The sequence below is a fragment of the Protopterus annectens genome, chromosome 14.part0, assembly GCF_019279795.1.
Source record: "Protopterus annectens isolate FY-2018-M chromosome 14.part0, PAN1.0, whole genome shotgun sequence".
In the NCBI taxonomy this organism is placed as follows: Eukaryota; Metazoa; Chordata; order Ceratodontiformes; family Protopteridae; genus Protopterus; species Protopterus annectens.
The window spans coordinates 1,123,267,904-1,123,284,710 of NC_056748.1; the positions used below are offsets into that span (position 1 = coordinate 1,123,267,904).

The window sequence follows — 16,807 nt, forward strand, 5'->3', positions numbered from 1 at the left end:
CAAGACACCAAAGCCTGGCTCATCCTGGTTCAAACCACAGTAAGAAGACTGCAAAGATAAAGCAACTTCCAAGACCTCTTCATGCCAAAATTAATTCTTCAACAAAAGTCAGGGTAAGCCATGAGCTAGACATTCTTTTGTACTATGGATAAAGCTAATAGAAAAGAAAACAGATAAATAACCTTACAGTTTCTTCAGATCATAAGGATGAAATACCTCTGGCTGGATGGCACACCATGTCAATCGTAGAAACAGCAGCAGTAGCTGGACAATGGAAAAATCTAACGGGACAAGTACAATGACTTCTTACTCCCTTACAACACATCATTTCTGAATGATAAACAAAATAATTTTTATCCACCTTAAGCTTTTCCTCCTTGAAGAATGATCTCCAACAAACACACACCAACATGCATCCTGCTCTACGCAGTTCCCAAATTCTGTGGTCAATCCATAGTTCAGAGACAGAAAAAGACAAGGGATTTGCATACCCGAGGGGAACCAAAGACACAACTCCAGAGACGTTCCTATTATAGGTCTTCAGAATGCAGTCTGTGCAATCTGCAATGTCCTCTGAAAGGAGATGATCACTAAGATGACAGTGAACCACAGCCACTAAGATGACAGTGAACCACAGCCACTAAGATGACAGTGAACCACAGCCACTAAGATGACAGTGAACCACAGCCACTAAGATGACAGTGAACCACAGCCACTAAGATGACAGTGAACCACAGCCACTAAGATGACAGTGAACCACATCCACTAAGATGACAGTGAACCACAGCCACTAAGATGACAGTGAACCACAGCCACTAAGATGACAGTGAACCACAGCCACTAAGATGACAGTGAACCACAGCCACTAAGATGACAGTGAACCACAGCCACTAAGATGACAGTGAACCACAGCCACTAAGATGACAGTGAACCACATCCACTAAGATGACAGTGAACCACAGCCACTAAGATGACAGTGAACCACAGCCACTAAGATGACAGTGAACCACAGCCACTAAGATGACAGTGAACCACAGCCACTAAGATGACAGTGAACCACAGTCACTAAGATGACAGTGAACCACAGCCACTAAGATGACAGTGAACCACAGTCACTAAGATGACAGTGAACCACAGCCACTAAGATGACAGTGAACCACAGCCACTAAGATGACAGTGAACCACAGCCACTAAGATGACAGTGAACCACAGCCACTAAGATAACTGGAACATATTGGCTGCAGTTTACAGCTGGCATATAAAAGTCTCGCATCCATAATTACTTTAGTTCATTTGCAATTCTTAAGAATAACCATCTATTACTTTGTTTTATATTCTAATCCTCATTTGGAGTGGTTCTTCTACAGTGCCAGGATTTCCAGTGTGACCTATGCTATTGCATTTCCCTAATGCATTATCTGTACTTTTGTTAACCAATAAATGTACTGGCTTATTTTAAACTCTTATCAGCCATAAGCAGTCACATAGGCAAGGGTAAATCCAACATATATATGAACAAAATACTGTAGTCAGTCAGAAAACATGTTTCTGGGAGGTGGTAGAAAGCAGTGTACCCATAGGATAACTCATACAAAGACAAACACACACACACACACACACACACACACACACACACACACACACACACACACACACACAGAAACTTTCCAAACTCTATATATACAGTGAATGGAGATCAGAACTGAACCTCGGACCCTGGAGCTGTGAGGTGGACATCTTACCCCTAAATCACTGTGCTGCCCATTCATACTTAATGATCATGTTATTGTGAACAATTCCCATGCACCCACTTTTATTTTTTATCAGTTTCATCACAACTGTGTTACCTCAGTATGTTTAGAATGTCTCACCTGGTTCAATGGTAGGTCTATAAGGGTTAGGAAGAGAAGAAAGTAGACAGAAGTGATCAATGGTAGGACAATGAGGGTTAGTAGAAGAGGGAAGTGGACAGGATGGAGAGGCGGAGTAAGTAAAAAGACAGGTGGATGTGAAAGGAGGATGCCAGAGTAGTAGAGTGGGGGTGAGAATAGTTGTGATGGTTGAAGTTAGGTTAAATGAGATGTGGTGTTAGTACATGTGCACAGCCAAGACGAGGAGAGGTGTAGTTTCAGAGATGGCATGAAGAGGGTTACTGAGCGGGTGGATCTAAGTGTTGGGGGGAGTGAGTTCCAAAGTTTTGCGATGGTAAAGGAGTAAAGCATCTCCCCAGCCGAAAGTTTGGGATTTTCTACATTTATGAGCAGTTGGTTGTTGGATCAGAGTGGTCTGTTAGGATGGTATAAAGTAAGTACAGAAGATAGAGCAGAGCACATGGATGGATTATGAATGAGTTTGTGAGCTGTAGTTAGCTGCATAAAGGTGAGATAGTTGCGGAGTTCAAGCCATTTTAGGTTGCGTAATGATAAGCAGTGGTGGGATGAGTAGGAGGCATTAGTTACAAACTTAGCAATTTTGTTGTAGCATGAGTCTAGTTTGGACTTTAGAGAGGACTGAATGTTGGTGAGGAGGGTGGCACCATATAAAAGAGGGGGCAATAGAAAAGAAGAGGCAAGGGAAAGTCAGGCTGATGCACTGAGTAGATGTTTGGGTCGCTAGTGAGTGCCAAGCTTTTGATGTGTCTTTTTGACATTGGACTGGATGTGCAGGTCGAATGAGAGGTTTTCGTCTATGATGACACCTAGGAGTTTTGTGCTAGGTACAATGTCGATGGTGGTGCCATGTAGGGATTGAATGATGAAGTTCTCTTTTTGTAGGGGTGTGGAATTTTTGGGGCAAAGATTACTAGTTTGGTTGTGTTGGGGTTCAGGGCAAGAAGATTATCAGACATTCAAATTTCGGTGGAGATGAGGGCATTTTGGGTGAGTTGGTGTAGTTATGAAGAGTTGTTTACAGTGCAGATGATAGTGGAGTCATCTGCGTACTGGATGACTAAGCCTTGAGAGAGTGTGGTGTGGAAGTTATTGATAAATATGCAAAACAGAAGTGGGCCTAAAATGGAGCCTTGAGGAACACCAGTGGTGGTGTTTAGGAAAGGGGAGTAAGAGTTCTGCCATTTAGCTGATTGTTGCCTGTTAGTGAGGTAATTAGTGAACCAGTTTAGAGTTTGAGGTGAGGTACCTATGTTAGAGAGTTTTGATAGAAGGAGAGAGTGGGATATAGTATTGAAAGCTTTAGAAGATCAAGAAATAGTGAAGATATGACTTTACGAGCATCATGGGCTTGTTTGACAGGGTCCATGAAGGATATGAAGGCAGTGGTGATACTATGCCCTGGCCTAAATCCGTGTTGGGTGGACGAGAAAATGTGATTGTGAGTCAGCTAGTGAAGAAGCTGAGAATGAATACATTTTTCCAGAATCTTAGAGATGGGTGATAGTATAGCAAAGGGGCAGAAGTTGACGGTGTCTATGTTGGGGCCCACCTTGTGTAGAGGGAGGATACAAGCTTTTTCCAGATGATGGCCATATAGGATTCTTGGATAGATCTCATGAGAACTATGCTGATAGGGTACATGATTGAGATGGTTGAGATTTGTAGGTATTAGGCAGGTATACTGTCAGGGGTATTTCTGCATAGTTTGAGTTTTAGAAACAATTTTTAATAGTCGAGGTGGGTATAGGTGACAGAGTAAAGTTGGGAATAGGGGGTGTACTGGTGTTAGCTGTGGAGAGGTCTGTGGTGGAGAAGTTGGTCTTGGGAAAGGTAGTGGTTAGATTGGCTACAGTATCTATGAAATAGGAGTTGAAGGTTGCAGCAATTTCATTGGGCGTTTTATTTGCGTCTGGGTAAGGATTATTACTACAGCCTGGGTTTAATAAAGAGTTGAGAGAGCTCCAGAATTTCTTTGGGTTTTGCTTGATTTTGTAATGTAAGGTAGTGTACTTTTTTGTTTTGTAGTACTAGCCACTTAACCTGGTTTCAGAGCTGTGTGTATTGGATGAAGTCAGATAGTTTTTTTTTTTTTGCCAGATTTTCCATGATTTGTCGCTGTGTTTCATGAGATCCTTAGTGGATCTTGTTAGCCAACTGGCATGGGTGGTCTTTACTCTCTCTTTTCTCTAAGGGGAGCAAGATTGTTTAATATGCTGAGGAAGGTTGACTTGAAGAAAGAGGAAGCGATTTTATTGTATCCTAGTTGATGCTAGGCAACCTTTGGTTAAAGCTAGATGGATAGAAAGAACTGGGATTCATCTCTGGTAACCCTGTACTGACATTTATTAATTGTTGTGGTACATTCATGTTGTATAAAGGCCGGTAAGTGGTCACTTATTCTATTGGAGATTATACCAGCGGACATGATCTTATTTGGGTAGGACACTAAAATCCAGTTTAGGATTGAGCCATTATGATGTTAACTAGCTGGGTGAAGTTATATAGATTGATATTGCAGTTGGAGTGGTGTGGGGAGATGTCTAGCCAGTTGATATTTACATCCCCAGGATGATAGTTATGATATGTTAGTAGATGCCCGGGCAAGGATTTCCAAAAGAATTGGGATGTTACTGGCTGGGGGAATGTAATGACTATCACATAGAGATTTTTGCAATCATTTATTTTAAGGAAAGAAGCTAGAAGTTCGGCTATGGAGAACTGTGGGATGCGTTTTGTACATGGGACAATAGTGAAGGATATGGGGTACATTAGACAGATGCATTCACCTTTTTTTCCAGGGTCTGTCGGCCCTAAGACAGACGAAATCTGGGGAAAGGAATTCTGTGTCCTTAATACAGGGTTTTAGCCATGTTTCAGTTCCGGCAATAATATTAGGTTTGTTGTGGGCTATCCATGCATGGAAGTCAGGTATTTTATTTCTGATGGTTTGTAGGTTAATTGTAGTGAAGTTTATTGATTTATGGGAGTTGGGGGTTGCAGAGGAGAGGAGATGGGACCTGGGTTGGGATGCATGTCTCAGCATGGTGATAGGTGTTTTACAGTATATGGGAGAGTAGTGTATTCTAGTTTCTATTTTACTTTGGTTGGATAATTTAGAGAGAAAATATTACTGTTGTGGTGATGGTGGGGGAGGATTTTTATCTAGTACATAATAATATGCTTGTGTTGTAAAGTCTGGCTGAAATCTGTGAGAAGGAATTTGTGCATTCAGACTGTATGGGAGAGTGGATAACTGGCGGTGGGAGGAAAAGGCAGAAGAATGATGTAGAGAGTTTAGATGTAGGATATTGAAAGAGAGCAATAAGGTAATTAGAGTAGTTATAGTAGAGATGGACATTGTAGTATAGGATGTGGGTGACTAAAGGAGTGAGAATTAGTGTGCAATAGTGAGATGTGGTGGTGGAGAAGAGGTTGTACTGATGGGGTAATGATGAGGTGAGTTAAGATGTTGGGTATGTGTGAGTTTGGTTGGAGGTGTGGCTAATGGTGTAATGTGAGGGGAAGTGAAGAGGTGCTGCTAGTGGTGTAATAAGAGGGGAACTGGATGGGGATAACTGGGTGGTGGGGTAGGGGGAGGAGGTAGAGTAAGTATAAATGTAATTAAAGTGGGGGTGGTAGGGATTGGGGTAGGGCAGGGGAGTGGAGTGAGCCCGAGTGCAGTGAAGGTGAATGGAACAGGTTGAAACCAACTGCAGAGTTGCTATCTGGAAAGAAAACTATCAGTAAGTTAGAAAATCTGGAGGGGGAGCAGATGGTCTAAGTATTTAAAGATGGCACTACAGCTCAGGGGAGAATAAACTCTCAAGAGGAAGAGGGAGGGAATAGACAGGATTGACAGAGCTGGGAAGCTTACAATAAGATTATGTTAGGAGACTGGGGGGGTGTCTAAGAGCCAGGGTTTGGTTTGGCTTGGACTACTGTTTTGTTTTTCTACTAATTTGTTCCTGTTAATGCTAGCCTTTCAATAAAAGGGTATCACCTTTTCTTAGCCAATAACTATGCTTTCTATTGTACTTGTTCCCACTGTTAGCATTTGTTTCCCAGACTTCCCTGATATACAGAAGGGGAAATCTGGATTTCCTGTGTGCTTTATTGTGCTTCCCCACTTTGTCTATTTCATGGACTTATTAATGAAACCCCTAAAGATGTCAAACAGGCTCTTGCCTCCAAATGCCTGTTCCATTTCCAGGGAAGCTACAGACCAGACTTCCTTTATCCCAGTTATAGACAAAAAAAAGAAGTTATGCCTTACCATAACGTTCCATCTGAGTTGTTGATCATCTTCCAGTCATCACTGATTGGTTCGGTGAGTCGGCCTTATACCAAGCTTGTGTTCACCAAAAACTCTCGAGCTAAGCTGCTACCCACAATGCCCTTTACTCAGTTACCTCAGATCGAGTTTGCATGCAACATATAGGAAAAGAAACGAGTCAGAGGCCATCTCTGCGCAGAAACCCTAATACACCACAAAGACCCAGAAGATCCGCCAGGAACCTTAGGAGTGGTTTGGTGAGAGGGTGTGATGACTGGAAGAAGATCAACAACTCAGATGGAACGTTATGGTAAGACATAACTTCTTTATCCGACGTTGTTAATCTTTTTCCTATTCATCACTGATGGGACCAAGTCCCCAGCTACTTGGTGAACCTGGGTGGCCCTTATGGAAGAACATTCCCAAGAACCATTGAACCAAAGGCCGCTCTTCCCCTGGAAATCAGATCCAATTTGTAATGCTTGATAAAAGTGTGGGACTTAGCCCAAATGGCAGCTGCACAAATGTCATCCACGGAGGCCCTAGAGTGGAAGGCAACAGATGCTGCAATAGCCCTAGTTGAGTGAGCTTTGATTTGGCTAGGCTTAGATCCCTCCGTAAATGAGTATGTGAAGGCAATGCAATCTCTGAGCCATTTAGACAAATTAACTTTTGATACATCGCCTCCCATTCTAGGACCCGCAAAGGAAATGAAAAGCTGGTCCGACTTGTGAAAGGATCGAGTTCTGTCCAGATAGAAACTTAATTGTCTATGAACATCCAAGGAATGTAGGCAGTGTTCTCCCTTGTTAGAGTAATTTGGGAATAACACAGGGAGCTCAATGGACTGGTTAATTGAAAAATCAGAAAACACTTTGGGGAGAAAGGATGGGTTAGTACAAAGTGATACTCTGTCCTTGTGAAAGATCAGATAAAGGCTCTTGATACATAATGCTTGTAATTCAAAAATTCTTCTGGCTGAAGTTATAGCCACCAGAAATAAGGACTTCCATGACAAGAATTTTAACACATGTCGCAGCCAGCTCAGAAGGGGGCAGAGAAAGAGACTGCAGAACCCAGGACAGATTCCATGCCTCCATCAGCTGTCTGATGGGAGGCCTGCTGTGGAAAATACCATTGAGGAAGGTCTTGCAAAGGCGAGAGGAAATAAGTGGCACTCCATCTGACTCGTTATGAAAGTTGGAAACAGCTGCTAGATGGACTCTAATGGTGGAAGCTGAGGCCCCATTGTCGAACAGTTCAGCCAGATAATGAAGAATAGTCATGATTACATGACCAAATAGAGAATCTTTTCCATTTGTTCCTGTAAGCTTTCCTGGTGGATGGTTTATAAGAGGCCAAGATAATATCACGTATGGGTGAGGAGAGAGGTTCCTGCCTGGCGATTAACAGAAGTGGAGAAACCAAGCTGTCAACTTGAGAGTGGACAGATTCAGGGGAGTCAGCCCTTCTGGGTGAGATATGAGGTCCTAATGAGTGTCTAGGATCCAAGGAGGTTGTAACAGATGAGGTTGAAGGAAGGGAAACCACACTTGATGAGGCCAGAATGGGGCAATGAGGATCACTTCTGAACTGAATAGCTTTCCTTAGAACAAGGGGAATTAGAGGAATTGGAGGATAAGCATAAAGGAGACCCGTGGGCCAATCATGGATCAAAGTGTCTCTCGGTGACTCCCCGAGAGGGGGGAAGAGGGCAATCCCAGGGAGCTCCAACTTGATTGCAGATAGGTTGAGAAGATGCATTCTTCATCCTCACGAGTGGTCTCTCAACCCGAGTGTGGCGGTGGCTGACTGCTAGACAGGGGTCCAGAGAAGTAAAGATTGTGGGAAGAAATATCCAGGGAATTGTTATGGCTAGGCTTGCATAGATCCTAGGGCCGATAGCCTAGGACCAACCTATGAACCTCTGAACCTATGAACCAAAGTAGCTGCTGCATTTTGTGTTTGAGGGAGAGGCAAAAAGGTCACAGCATGGCTGGCTCCAATGGCTGAAAATTTCCACCGCCACACTCGGGTTGAGAGACCACTAGAGAGGATGAAGAATGCATCTTCTCAGCCTGTCCGCAATCAAGTTGGAGCTCCCCGGGATATGTGTTGTGATCAGAAAGCGGTTGGAAGCTATCGCCCACTGCCAGATTCTCATGGCTTTGTGACATATGGGGTAAGATTTGGTCCCTACCTGTTTGTTTATGTACCAGACCATGGACATGTCCGACTGGACAGCAATCATTCCGGATGGAAGGAGCGGATGAAAAGCTTGCAATGCCAATAGCACCACTCAACTCCAGGACATTGATATGCAAGTTGACCTCTACATCAGACCACGTGCCTTGGACTGACTTTCCCCTGGAAGTGCCCACCGCCACCCCATCAGCGAAGCATCCGTGGTCACCATGGCACTGGGCTGAGGAGACTGGAAGGGGCGACAGCAAAGATTTTTGTCCACACTCATCGACCAGACGAGATCTAGTTTGCAAGTGTTGATGATGAGAATCTATGAGCTCAGAATATTGGGTATCCACTGGGCCTGAAGGAGCCACTGTAGTAATCTCATATGTAGTCTGGCTAAGGGAACTATAGGGATGGCTGCTGCCACAGATCCCAAGGCTTGGAGAGCTTCCCTTGCAGACACCTTTCTTTAACAGAGTATCACTTGAACTTGTGCCCTTAGTCTCTGAATCCTCTGGACAGGCAGTGAGATCAGTGTTGAATGGGTGTTGAATATTGTTCCTATGAATTCCAGTTGTTGTGAGGGTTGAATGTTGGATTTCTCCCAATGTATGGTGATGCCTAGTGACTTCGCTAGAACCAGGGTGTAGCAGAGGGCCCTGACCAGAAGACGCTTGGTGGGGGCGGACAGGAGCCAATCGTCTAGGAATGGAAAACACCTGGAATCCCTGAAGTCTCAGATGAGCTGTTACCACTGCAAGGCATTTCATGAACACTCTGGGGGGCGTCGAGAGACCATAAGGCAGGGCTCTGAATTGGTAGTGATTGGCTCCCAACTGGAAGCAAAAGAGGCTCATGGTGTGCTTGTCCATCTTGATATGGTAATATGCATCCTGGAGATCTAATGAGCACATCCACACACCCTCCCGCAGAAAGAGGAGGATGGTTGGAATCGTGACCATGCGGAATTTGGTCTGAACTACTGATTTGTTTAGTTGGCTGAGATCCAGAATGGGCATCCAGTCCCCTGTTTTCTTTGGCACCAAAAAGAATCTTGAGTAGAGCCATGATCTGCACTGATCTGTGGAAACCTGTTGGATCGCTCGTTTTAGACATAGCTTTCGCCCTTTAACTGGGTGGAACATCGGGAAGGTATTTCGGAGGTGTTGGATAAGCTATTAGGGGAATATGGTAGTGTCTGGCAATGATTCTCTGCACCCACTGATCATTTGTAATGGAGAGCCAGGCAGCTTGGTGCACAGAAGAACGCGCCCCGACTGCTTCCAGAGAAAAGCAACTGGGCAGCACCTCAGAAGCGTTGATACGGTCTACCCGAGAAGGAATCTCTGGAGTCCTGGTTCCGGGGACCCCCTCTGCCCCGAAAGGAATGTCTTCCATTACTGGAACCCCCTCTGCCTCTGGAGGAGTCCTCACCACATGCGTCTTGGAAACGACTTTGAGACTTCTTGTGCCACATCTTCCCGCTCCTCTGATTCCTGGACAAGGAACGCTGAGGTTTGGAAAAGCATAGGCCAACGGCAGACAAGGTCTTCTCGTCTTGCTCGCACCTGGCTAATGTTTCCTTGACCTTAGCACTGAATAGAGCTGATGGCTCGATAGGGACATTTAGAAAGGAAGACTTGAAGGAGTCTGCGAGGTCACAAATGCTTATCCAGGCATGGTGCCTCATGACTATGCCTGCACTCGCAGCTCTAGCTGCTCCTTTGGTTGCGATTAACAGCAACCTCATGGATGAATTGGATATTGATTTTAGGGTGGCAAGTTGGGAAGCAACTTTATCTTGTGCTCCATCTGATACTTGGCCAGCGAGGGTTCAGGAGAGTTCAGATAAGATCTCTCTTTAGCCTCGTAAAATGTGCCAAAAACCTAACTGCAAAGGTCACTGATGCAAAAACTCACTTCCCTAACCTGTCCACTGCCCGGGACTCTCTGTTGGGCAGGTGAACAGCAGGACTCGCTTCTGCAAGGTCCTTTTTCGTGGCTACCGCCACCACCACAGCGTCCACTGGCAAACCTCTAGACCAATGGGGTTCATCCTCTGGAGGGGAGAGTACCTTGTCTGATCTCCTGGGGATGGCCTTAAAGGAGTCAGGGTTCTTCCATGCCCGTTGCACGATGAGTTTAACCAACTCATCAGCAGGGGGGGGGGTCACCCAAGAAGTAGAAAGCCAAGAGCAAAAGGCCTGCAGGAATACGGATTCCTCAGAGGAAGGGTTGGAGGACTTCCAGTCACCCCTCTGTTTAAAGATTTCCATGATGTCTACAAAGGAGACATTGTCAGGCGGTGACCGTGGGGACCTTTTCCCATCATCGTAGTCCATATCTTCCGAGAGAGACTCCTCTGGGGAGTCCATGTGTTTCCTCTTACACACCCATTTCCGAGGGGATTCTTTGGTGGGAGCATCTGAAGAAGACTCAGAAAGGGAAATACCCTGGGTAGGGGTTTCCTGGGCCTTGTGCTCTCAGAGTCCTGGTGGGGTGGCCTTTGACAGCTGTGGCTCAGATGGAACTGGGGGTTAACCGACGGAGGAGGACTGCTAGAAGCAAGCACCCTCTCCATCACCCAGAAAGCGGGCCTGCCAGAAGAGAAGTGGAAGCCCGGAACCGAAGAAGACAAAATAGGAACCGGGTAACACCCCGCTCCAGACGGTCTGCCCCCAGGGACAGAGCCTCAATCAGACACGGAGTGGTAGTCACCCTCGGATCTGATGTTGGGACCGACAATACCGTCGGAACCAAGACCGGAACCCGAGGTTCCACCCCCCCAAGCATGAGATTGAGGAAGGGTGGGTTCCGATGGAACCGATACCCAAAGGGGTCTCGGGGCCTCAGACAGTGTCGTTGTCTGCACCAAGGAAGGAAATCCTCTAGAAAAAGTTGGATAAATGAGCCTTGGAACTGAGGGATCCAAGGGAGGAGAGTAAGTAGGGGTTGCTGGAGTAATAGACCCAAAGCCTGGAGTGGGATTGGGTCTAGGTGGATTTGAAATTCTCCTGGCGGTCAGCAGCTGGTCAAAAAGGCACACCACATCCAATTCTGAAAGGCTCCTGGTGCATCTCACCGATGCCCCTGAGGGGGAATCAGGCTGGTCCAAAAAGGGGCTGCCGGCTTGTCCGGTAAATAGGTCCACAGTCGACGAGTATCGGGTCCGTGGTGTATCACAGAATGGCACAGATGATTCCAATTTAGAAACTGGCAACAACGGTATGGTTGGAGCCAAGAACAGGCTCGGAGCCAAGGTCACAACAGGGGTGGATGACAAAAACGGTTCCGAGGTAGTTGTCGGAACCAATATCAGAGCAGAAATGGGTGACGGTGCAGAGACACAAATAGATAAGCTAATCAGAACCAAGGCAGTAGACGGCACCATAGTCGTCGGTGCCGGGGTAGGCACTGACGAAACGACCTCGGTAAGCTTCGCTGGAGCAGAGCTCAGAACTGATGTAGTAGTCGAAACCGAGGAGGCAGACTGGTGCTCTGAGGAGGACTTATGGGCCTTGTGTTTATGACTTTTACCTTTGTCACCGACCGGTGAAGAGGGGTCTGAGTGAGGATATTTCTTGTCCACAGAAGGAGGGGGTGAGACCTCCGTCGCAGAAATAGCCTCTGAAAAAGGCGCAGCAGATCAGGCCCTTCAAAATCAGTTTAAGACGTTCATTCAGCATCCGCTGACTGAAGCTAGCACAAATATCACACGAGGGTTTTGGCAACACATGCGGAACCCCCAAACAATACACACACTCTTCATGGAGGTCGCAATTCGGCAGTTTACCACTGCAAGAAGAGCAATGTTTAAACCCTGTAGTTCCCTTCTTTTCAGACATCCCAGAACACACACTCACGCAAAAGGGAAAGAATGAGGAAAGTGGAGGAAATGAAGGAAGAGAGAAAATACCAGCAATGGTAAGAAACAGATACCTGTGGGTAGAGCTGAAACAATATAGATATCAAGAACAGACTATAAACAGGAAAAAACATTTACAAAAACTTGTAAATGTATCAGAAAAAGTCACTTAGCTGAAGAGCTCGGTGAAACACTGCTATATGGCTGTGTGGCAAATGAGATCTGAGGTAACTGAGCAAAGGACATTGTGGGTAGCAGCTTAGCTCGAGGGTTTTTGGTGCACGCAAGCTTGTATATATAAGTATAAGGCCGACTCGGTTCCGAGGGCTTGGAACCGAACCAATCACTGATGAATAAGAAAAAGATTAACAACTTCAGATCCCATGCTGTTCCCATCAACAGTCCCAACTACCATTATATAAAGAAACGAATCAAACAAACTTTACAAAGTTGTGATCAATCCAAGAAACCATTAACAGCTGCATTGATAATGGTGGAATAATGGAGCATAAATGGAAGCTGGAAGGGGATTGGCTCAACAATGTATTGGCTCAACGATGTATTTAAGGAAGTAATACTTCACAGACAAGGATGCAGGACTCTGTGTGCAATGCTAGTTGAAGATTACAACAATGCCACAGACAGGTGTGAGAAGGTGATAGCAAGAGGCACCTGCAGCACAGACAGGTGTGAGAAGGTGATAGGGAGAGGCACCTGCACCACAGACAGGTGTGAGAAGGTGATATAGAAGTATAATTTATTCAAGACATTACTGATGTAGATGGATCGTGGAAGTATTACACACTACTTATTTCACAATTCATAATAAATATATATTTAATAATTTATATTTTTAGTATATGTATATGAATTCTATATTTTAAATAAGTGTACAATTAGTGTAGAACCTGTGAGAACTATATCTTATGAGATCAACAGCATGTTATAATTTCGCCTTTTATGTCTGCTGTTTTACGCTTTTATCTGTTAAACGTTTTTATCTGTCAAACAGTTTTCATCTGTTAAATATTGGCAAACACTGTTAACTTTGATTAATCTTTATTTATATTTAGTGTTTATCAAATAGTTACTAGAAAATGAAAGTTATGTTTTATTTAAGGTTCACAGTAGTGGACACCCGTTTTGGGACTCTGAAATATTTTAGTGTTTTTACACTGTTTCTCTAGATGTTTCTTTTATATTGTTTCTCCAGTGTCTTTACTAATAATTATGTTATTATACAATTACATCATTAACCAATTAATTCATTCATTCATTTAATTCCAACTATAAAAAGGATGGCTTTTTTGTGAAGAATTTGTACTCTGAAGATGCCCTATACGATTGTGGGTGAAAGCGCTTAGTACGGAGAATTGTCGCATTATTGTATTTTTTATTTTTATTTCATTAAAAAGTGGAACCAACAAAACAGTTTTCTAATGGGTTATTGAGTGACTTGTCAGCTTACCAGTTGTTCTAATATACATTTGATGAAGGTGTGAGAAGGTGATAGCGAGAGGTACCTGAAGCACAGACAGGTGTGAGAAGGTGATAACGAGAGGCACCTGCAGCACAGACAGGTGTGAGAAGTTGCTTCTTGAACCAACTATGTGAAATCACACATTAACTGTACTGCATATAAATATACTGCTATTTTAATAGTCAACTTCTCTATTAACCAACTGAAGCAAATAACTTATGATACTATTCAAACCTATATATAATTATGTATAATATTTTGCTCTTTATGTTCCTTTTTAAATTCTATGTATAATTATGGATGCAATTTATTATGCTCATCTAATGTTTCTACTGTTTGAAGTTATTACATTTGTTGGAGCTTTTCTCCCCGGGCCTCCGCTGAAAACGGGCTACTAGCCCAGTCGGACCTTCCCGGTAAACAAATGTAAAATAAATAAATAAAAAATAAATGATACCAAGAGGCACCTGCAGCACAGACAGGTGTGAGAAGGTGATAGCGAGAGACACCAGCAACACAGACAGGTGTGAGAAGGTGATAGTGAGAGGCATCAGCAGCACAGACAGGTGTGAGAAGGTGATAGCGAGAGGCACCTGCAGCAGAGACAGGTGTGAGAAGGTAATAGCGAGAGGCACCTGCGGGACAGACAGGTGGGAGAAGGTGATAGCAAGAGGCACCTGCAGCACAGACAGGTGTGAGAAGGTGATAGCGAGAGGCACCTGCAGCACAGACAGGTGTGAGAAGGTGATAGGGAGAGGCACCTGCAGCACAGACAGGTGTGAGAAGGTGATAGCAAGAGGCACCTGCAGCACAGGTGTGAGAAGGTGATAGCAAAAGGCACCTGCAGCACAGGTGTGAGAAGGTGATAGCGAGAGGCACCTGCAGCACAGACAGGTGTGAGAAAGTGATAGCGGGAGGCATCTGCAGCACAGACAGGTGTGAGAAGGTGATAGTGAGAGGCACCTGCAGCACAGACAGGTGTGAGAAGGTGATAGCGAGAGGCACCTGCAGCACAGACAGGTGTGAGAAGGTGATAGCGAGAGGCACCTGCAGCTCCAGAATGAACCTGTTAGACCAAAGTCAATGTTGTCAAAATGGACTGTGTTTGTAAACTTTTCAGCTACAAGGACCAACAGACGTTTTCTTTACTTGATACTTTAGAGGGCATTAAATGTAGAATAGTTATCATGGAAATGTTGAAATAAATTTCTTTCAACTCTGGTAAAATTCAAAGCCTGAGGAAAAGGACAAGGTGAATGGTACAGAAGCAGACTCCTCTCACAAAAAGACACCTACAATTTTTTTTTAGTATATAAATTAAAGAGTATCAGCAAAAAAAGGCATACAAGGTTGATGAATGAATTTCGTCCCATTCACTTAACATTCAGCCTTATGTTTGCATCTCCAATGAGAAGACAGCATGCTGGACAGACCCACCATTAATATCTGCACAGTGTTAAATATAGACGGAAACATGGCTGCAAGTCATGGCTGACTCACTCATTACTGAAAGAATACCTTAACCCCGTTACTTGGTGATGAAAACAGAAACAGTATTTATAAACAATAGCAGACTTGAGCACAGATGTACCTTAAAACTAATAGAAGTGGACTATTTTGCCTTGAAATGAAATCTGACAAAAATGTCTGGCAGATCTGAGCAGAAATGTATGTTAAAACTAATAGAAAAAAAACAACAGTGCCTTGAAAATTAAATTTGACACAAATTTGTATGATACTATAAACAAATTAAACTATGCTATTGTTTAAATAAGTGTTCTCGGTTAAGTTTCATAATGTTCAAAATGCATACTATAAACAATAAAATCTGTTTTATGTTTTAATAACTGCCACATAGACAATTTAAAATGGCACTATTACAGAAAATTATAGAAAGCTCTCAGACAGTGGCATAATATAAACAAAAACATCTTATTAAAAGCAAAAGGAAACAATGTGAAAATGAAATAAATAAAATACAGAAACATAAACAGACTTTATACATTTCCAGGACCTACGTGTAACAGCACACATGTATAAATATTACTCAAAGATACCCGATTATAAGATGTAATAAAAAAACTACAAGACATAACTGCATGCATTCCAAGCTCAATAAACATTTGCTATAAAGTGCCTCACTCTAAGCAATGCAACAGGTAAATGCATTAATGCAGTACTCAACGATGACAACCTCACAAGAATCAAAACAAAAAAAACGATGACAACCTCACAAGAATCAAAACAAAAAGACAATGATGACAACCTCACAAGAATCAAAACAAAAAACGCTGACAACGTCACAAGAATCAAAACAAAAAGACAATGATGACAACCTCACAACAATCAAAACAAAAAAAAGAGAGAAGCACCACTGTGTCCCTACTTCTGCCATCTAATTCTCAAAATACATTTTATGAGACTTTTAACTTACATTATTTCTCTTCCTTTTCCCCAAAACTCTGAAAAAAGGCCCTATAATGGCAGAGAAGCATATGCATCCATCCATACATCCTCAACCCCATTTTCGCATTTTTGCACATGTGCAAAGTGTCACTTCAGTACTCAACCCTGCAAATAAACTTCCTGAATCTGTCAACATTTTAAATTTCTACCTGCCACTTTTATTTACTACTGAATGCAGGGAAGGAAATAAAATGAAAACATACAAGAAACCTGTGTAGGTAGTGGTAACAGCCAGTACCCCATATACCTTACCATAGTTATTTGCTGGGTAGCGCCTCCTCAGTTTCTCGGTCAGCCTGGAAACTTTGCTCTTTATCATCTCGTTTCTGCTGGACAGTCCATTGTCCTGGAGAGTTGGATCATACTCTATGACACATGGTGGCCCTTCATCATCATCCTCCTAAACCAGAGTAGAAATAAACCAATTACTAACCAGTAGCTATGAAGGTAAGAAAGTCTGCTCGCTCTTATTCTGTCTCCTAGAATCATAACAGGTCAGGCTTTGGTAGTCCCTATCATGCAAAATACAGTCATTCCGACTGGAATATCAATAGACTAGGATGGAAAGTACATTCAAAACAATAATCTAGATTAGTAGAATCTGGTGTAAAATGAAGAATCTAAAGACTGGCCTTAGAGTT

At 43.5% G+C, this 16,807-nt stretch overlaps 1 protein-coding gene across 3 annotated transcripts in view; it reads right to left on the reverse strand.

Annotated features, from left to right (window-relative positions):
• Positions 1-16,807, reverse strand: part of ZFYVE27 (zinc finger FYVE-type containing 27) — a 1,067,636-nt gene that overhangs the window by 412,728 nt on the left and 638,101 nt on the right. For all 3 annotated transcript variants that reach the window (XM_044056911.1, XM_044056910.1, XM_044056912.1), the window contains one exon: positions 16,419-16,566. In XM_044056911.1, coding sequence (XP_043912846.1) covers positions 16,419-16,566 — 148 coding nt within the window. The remainder of the gene's footprint in view (positions 1-16,418; positions 16,567-16,807) is intronic.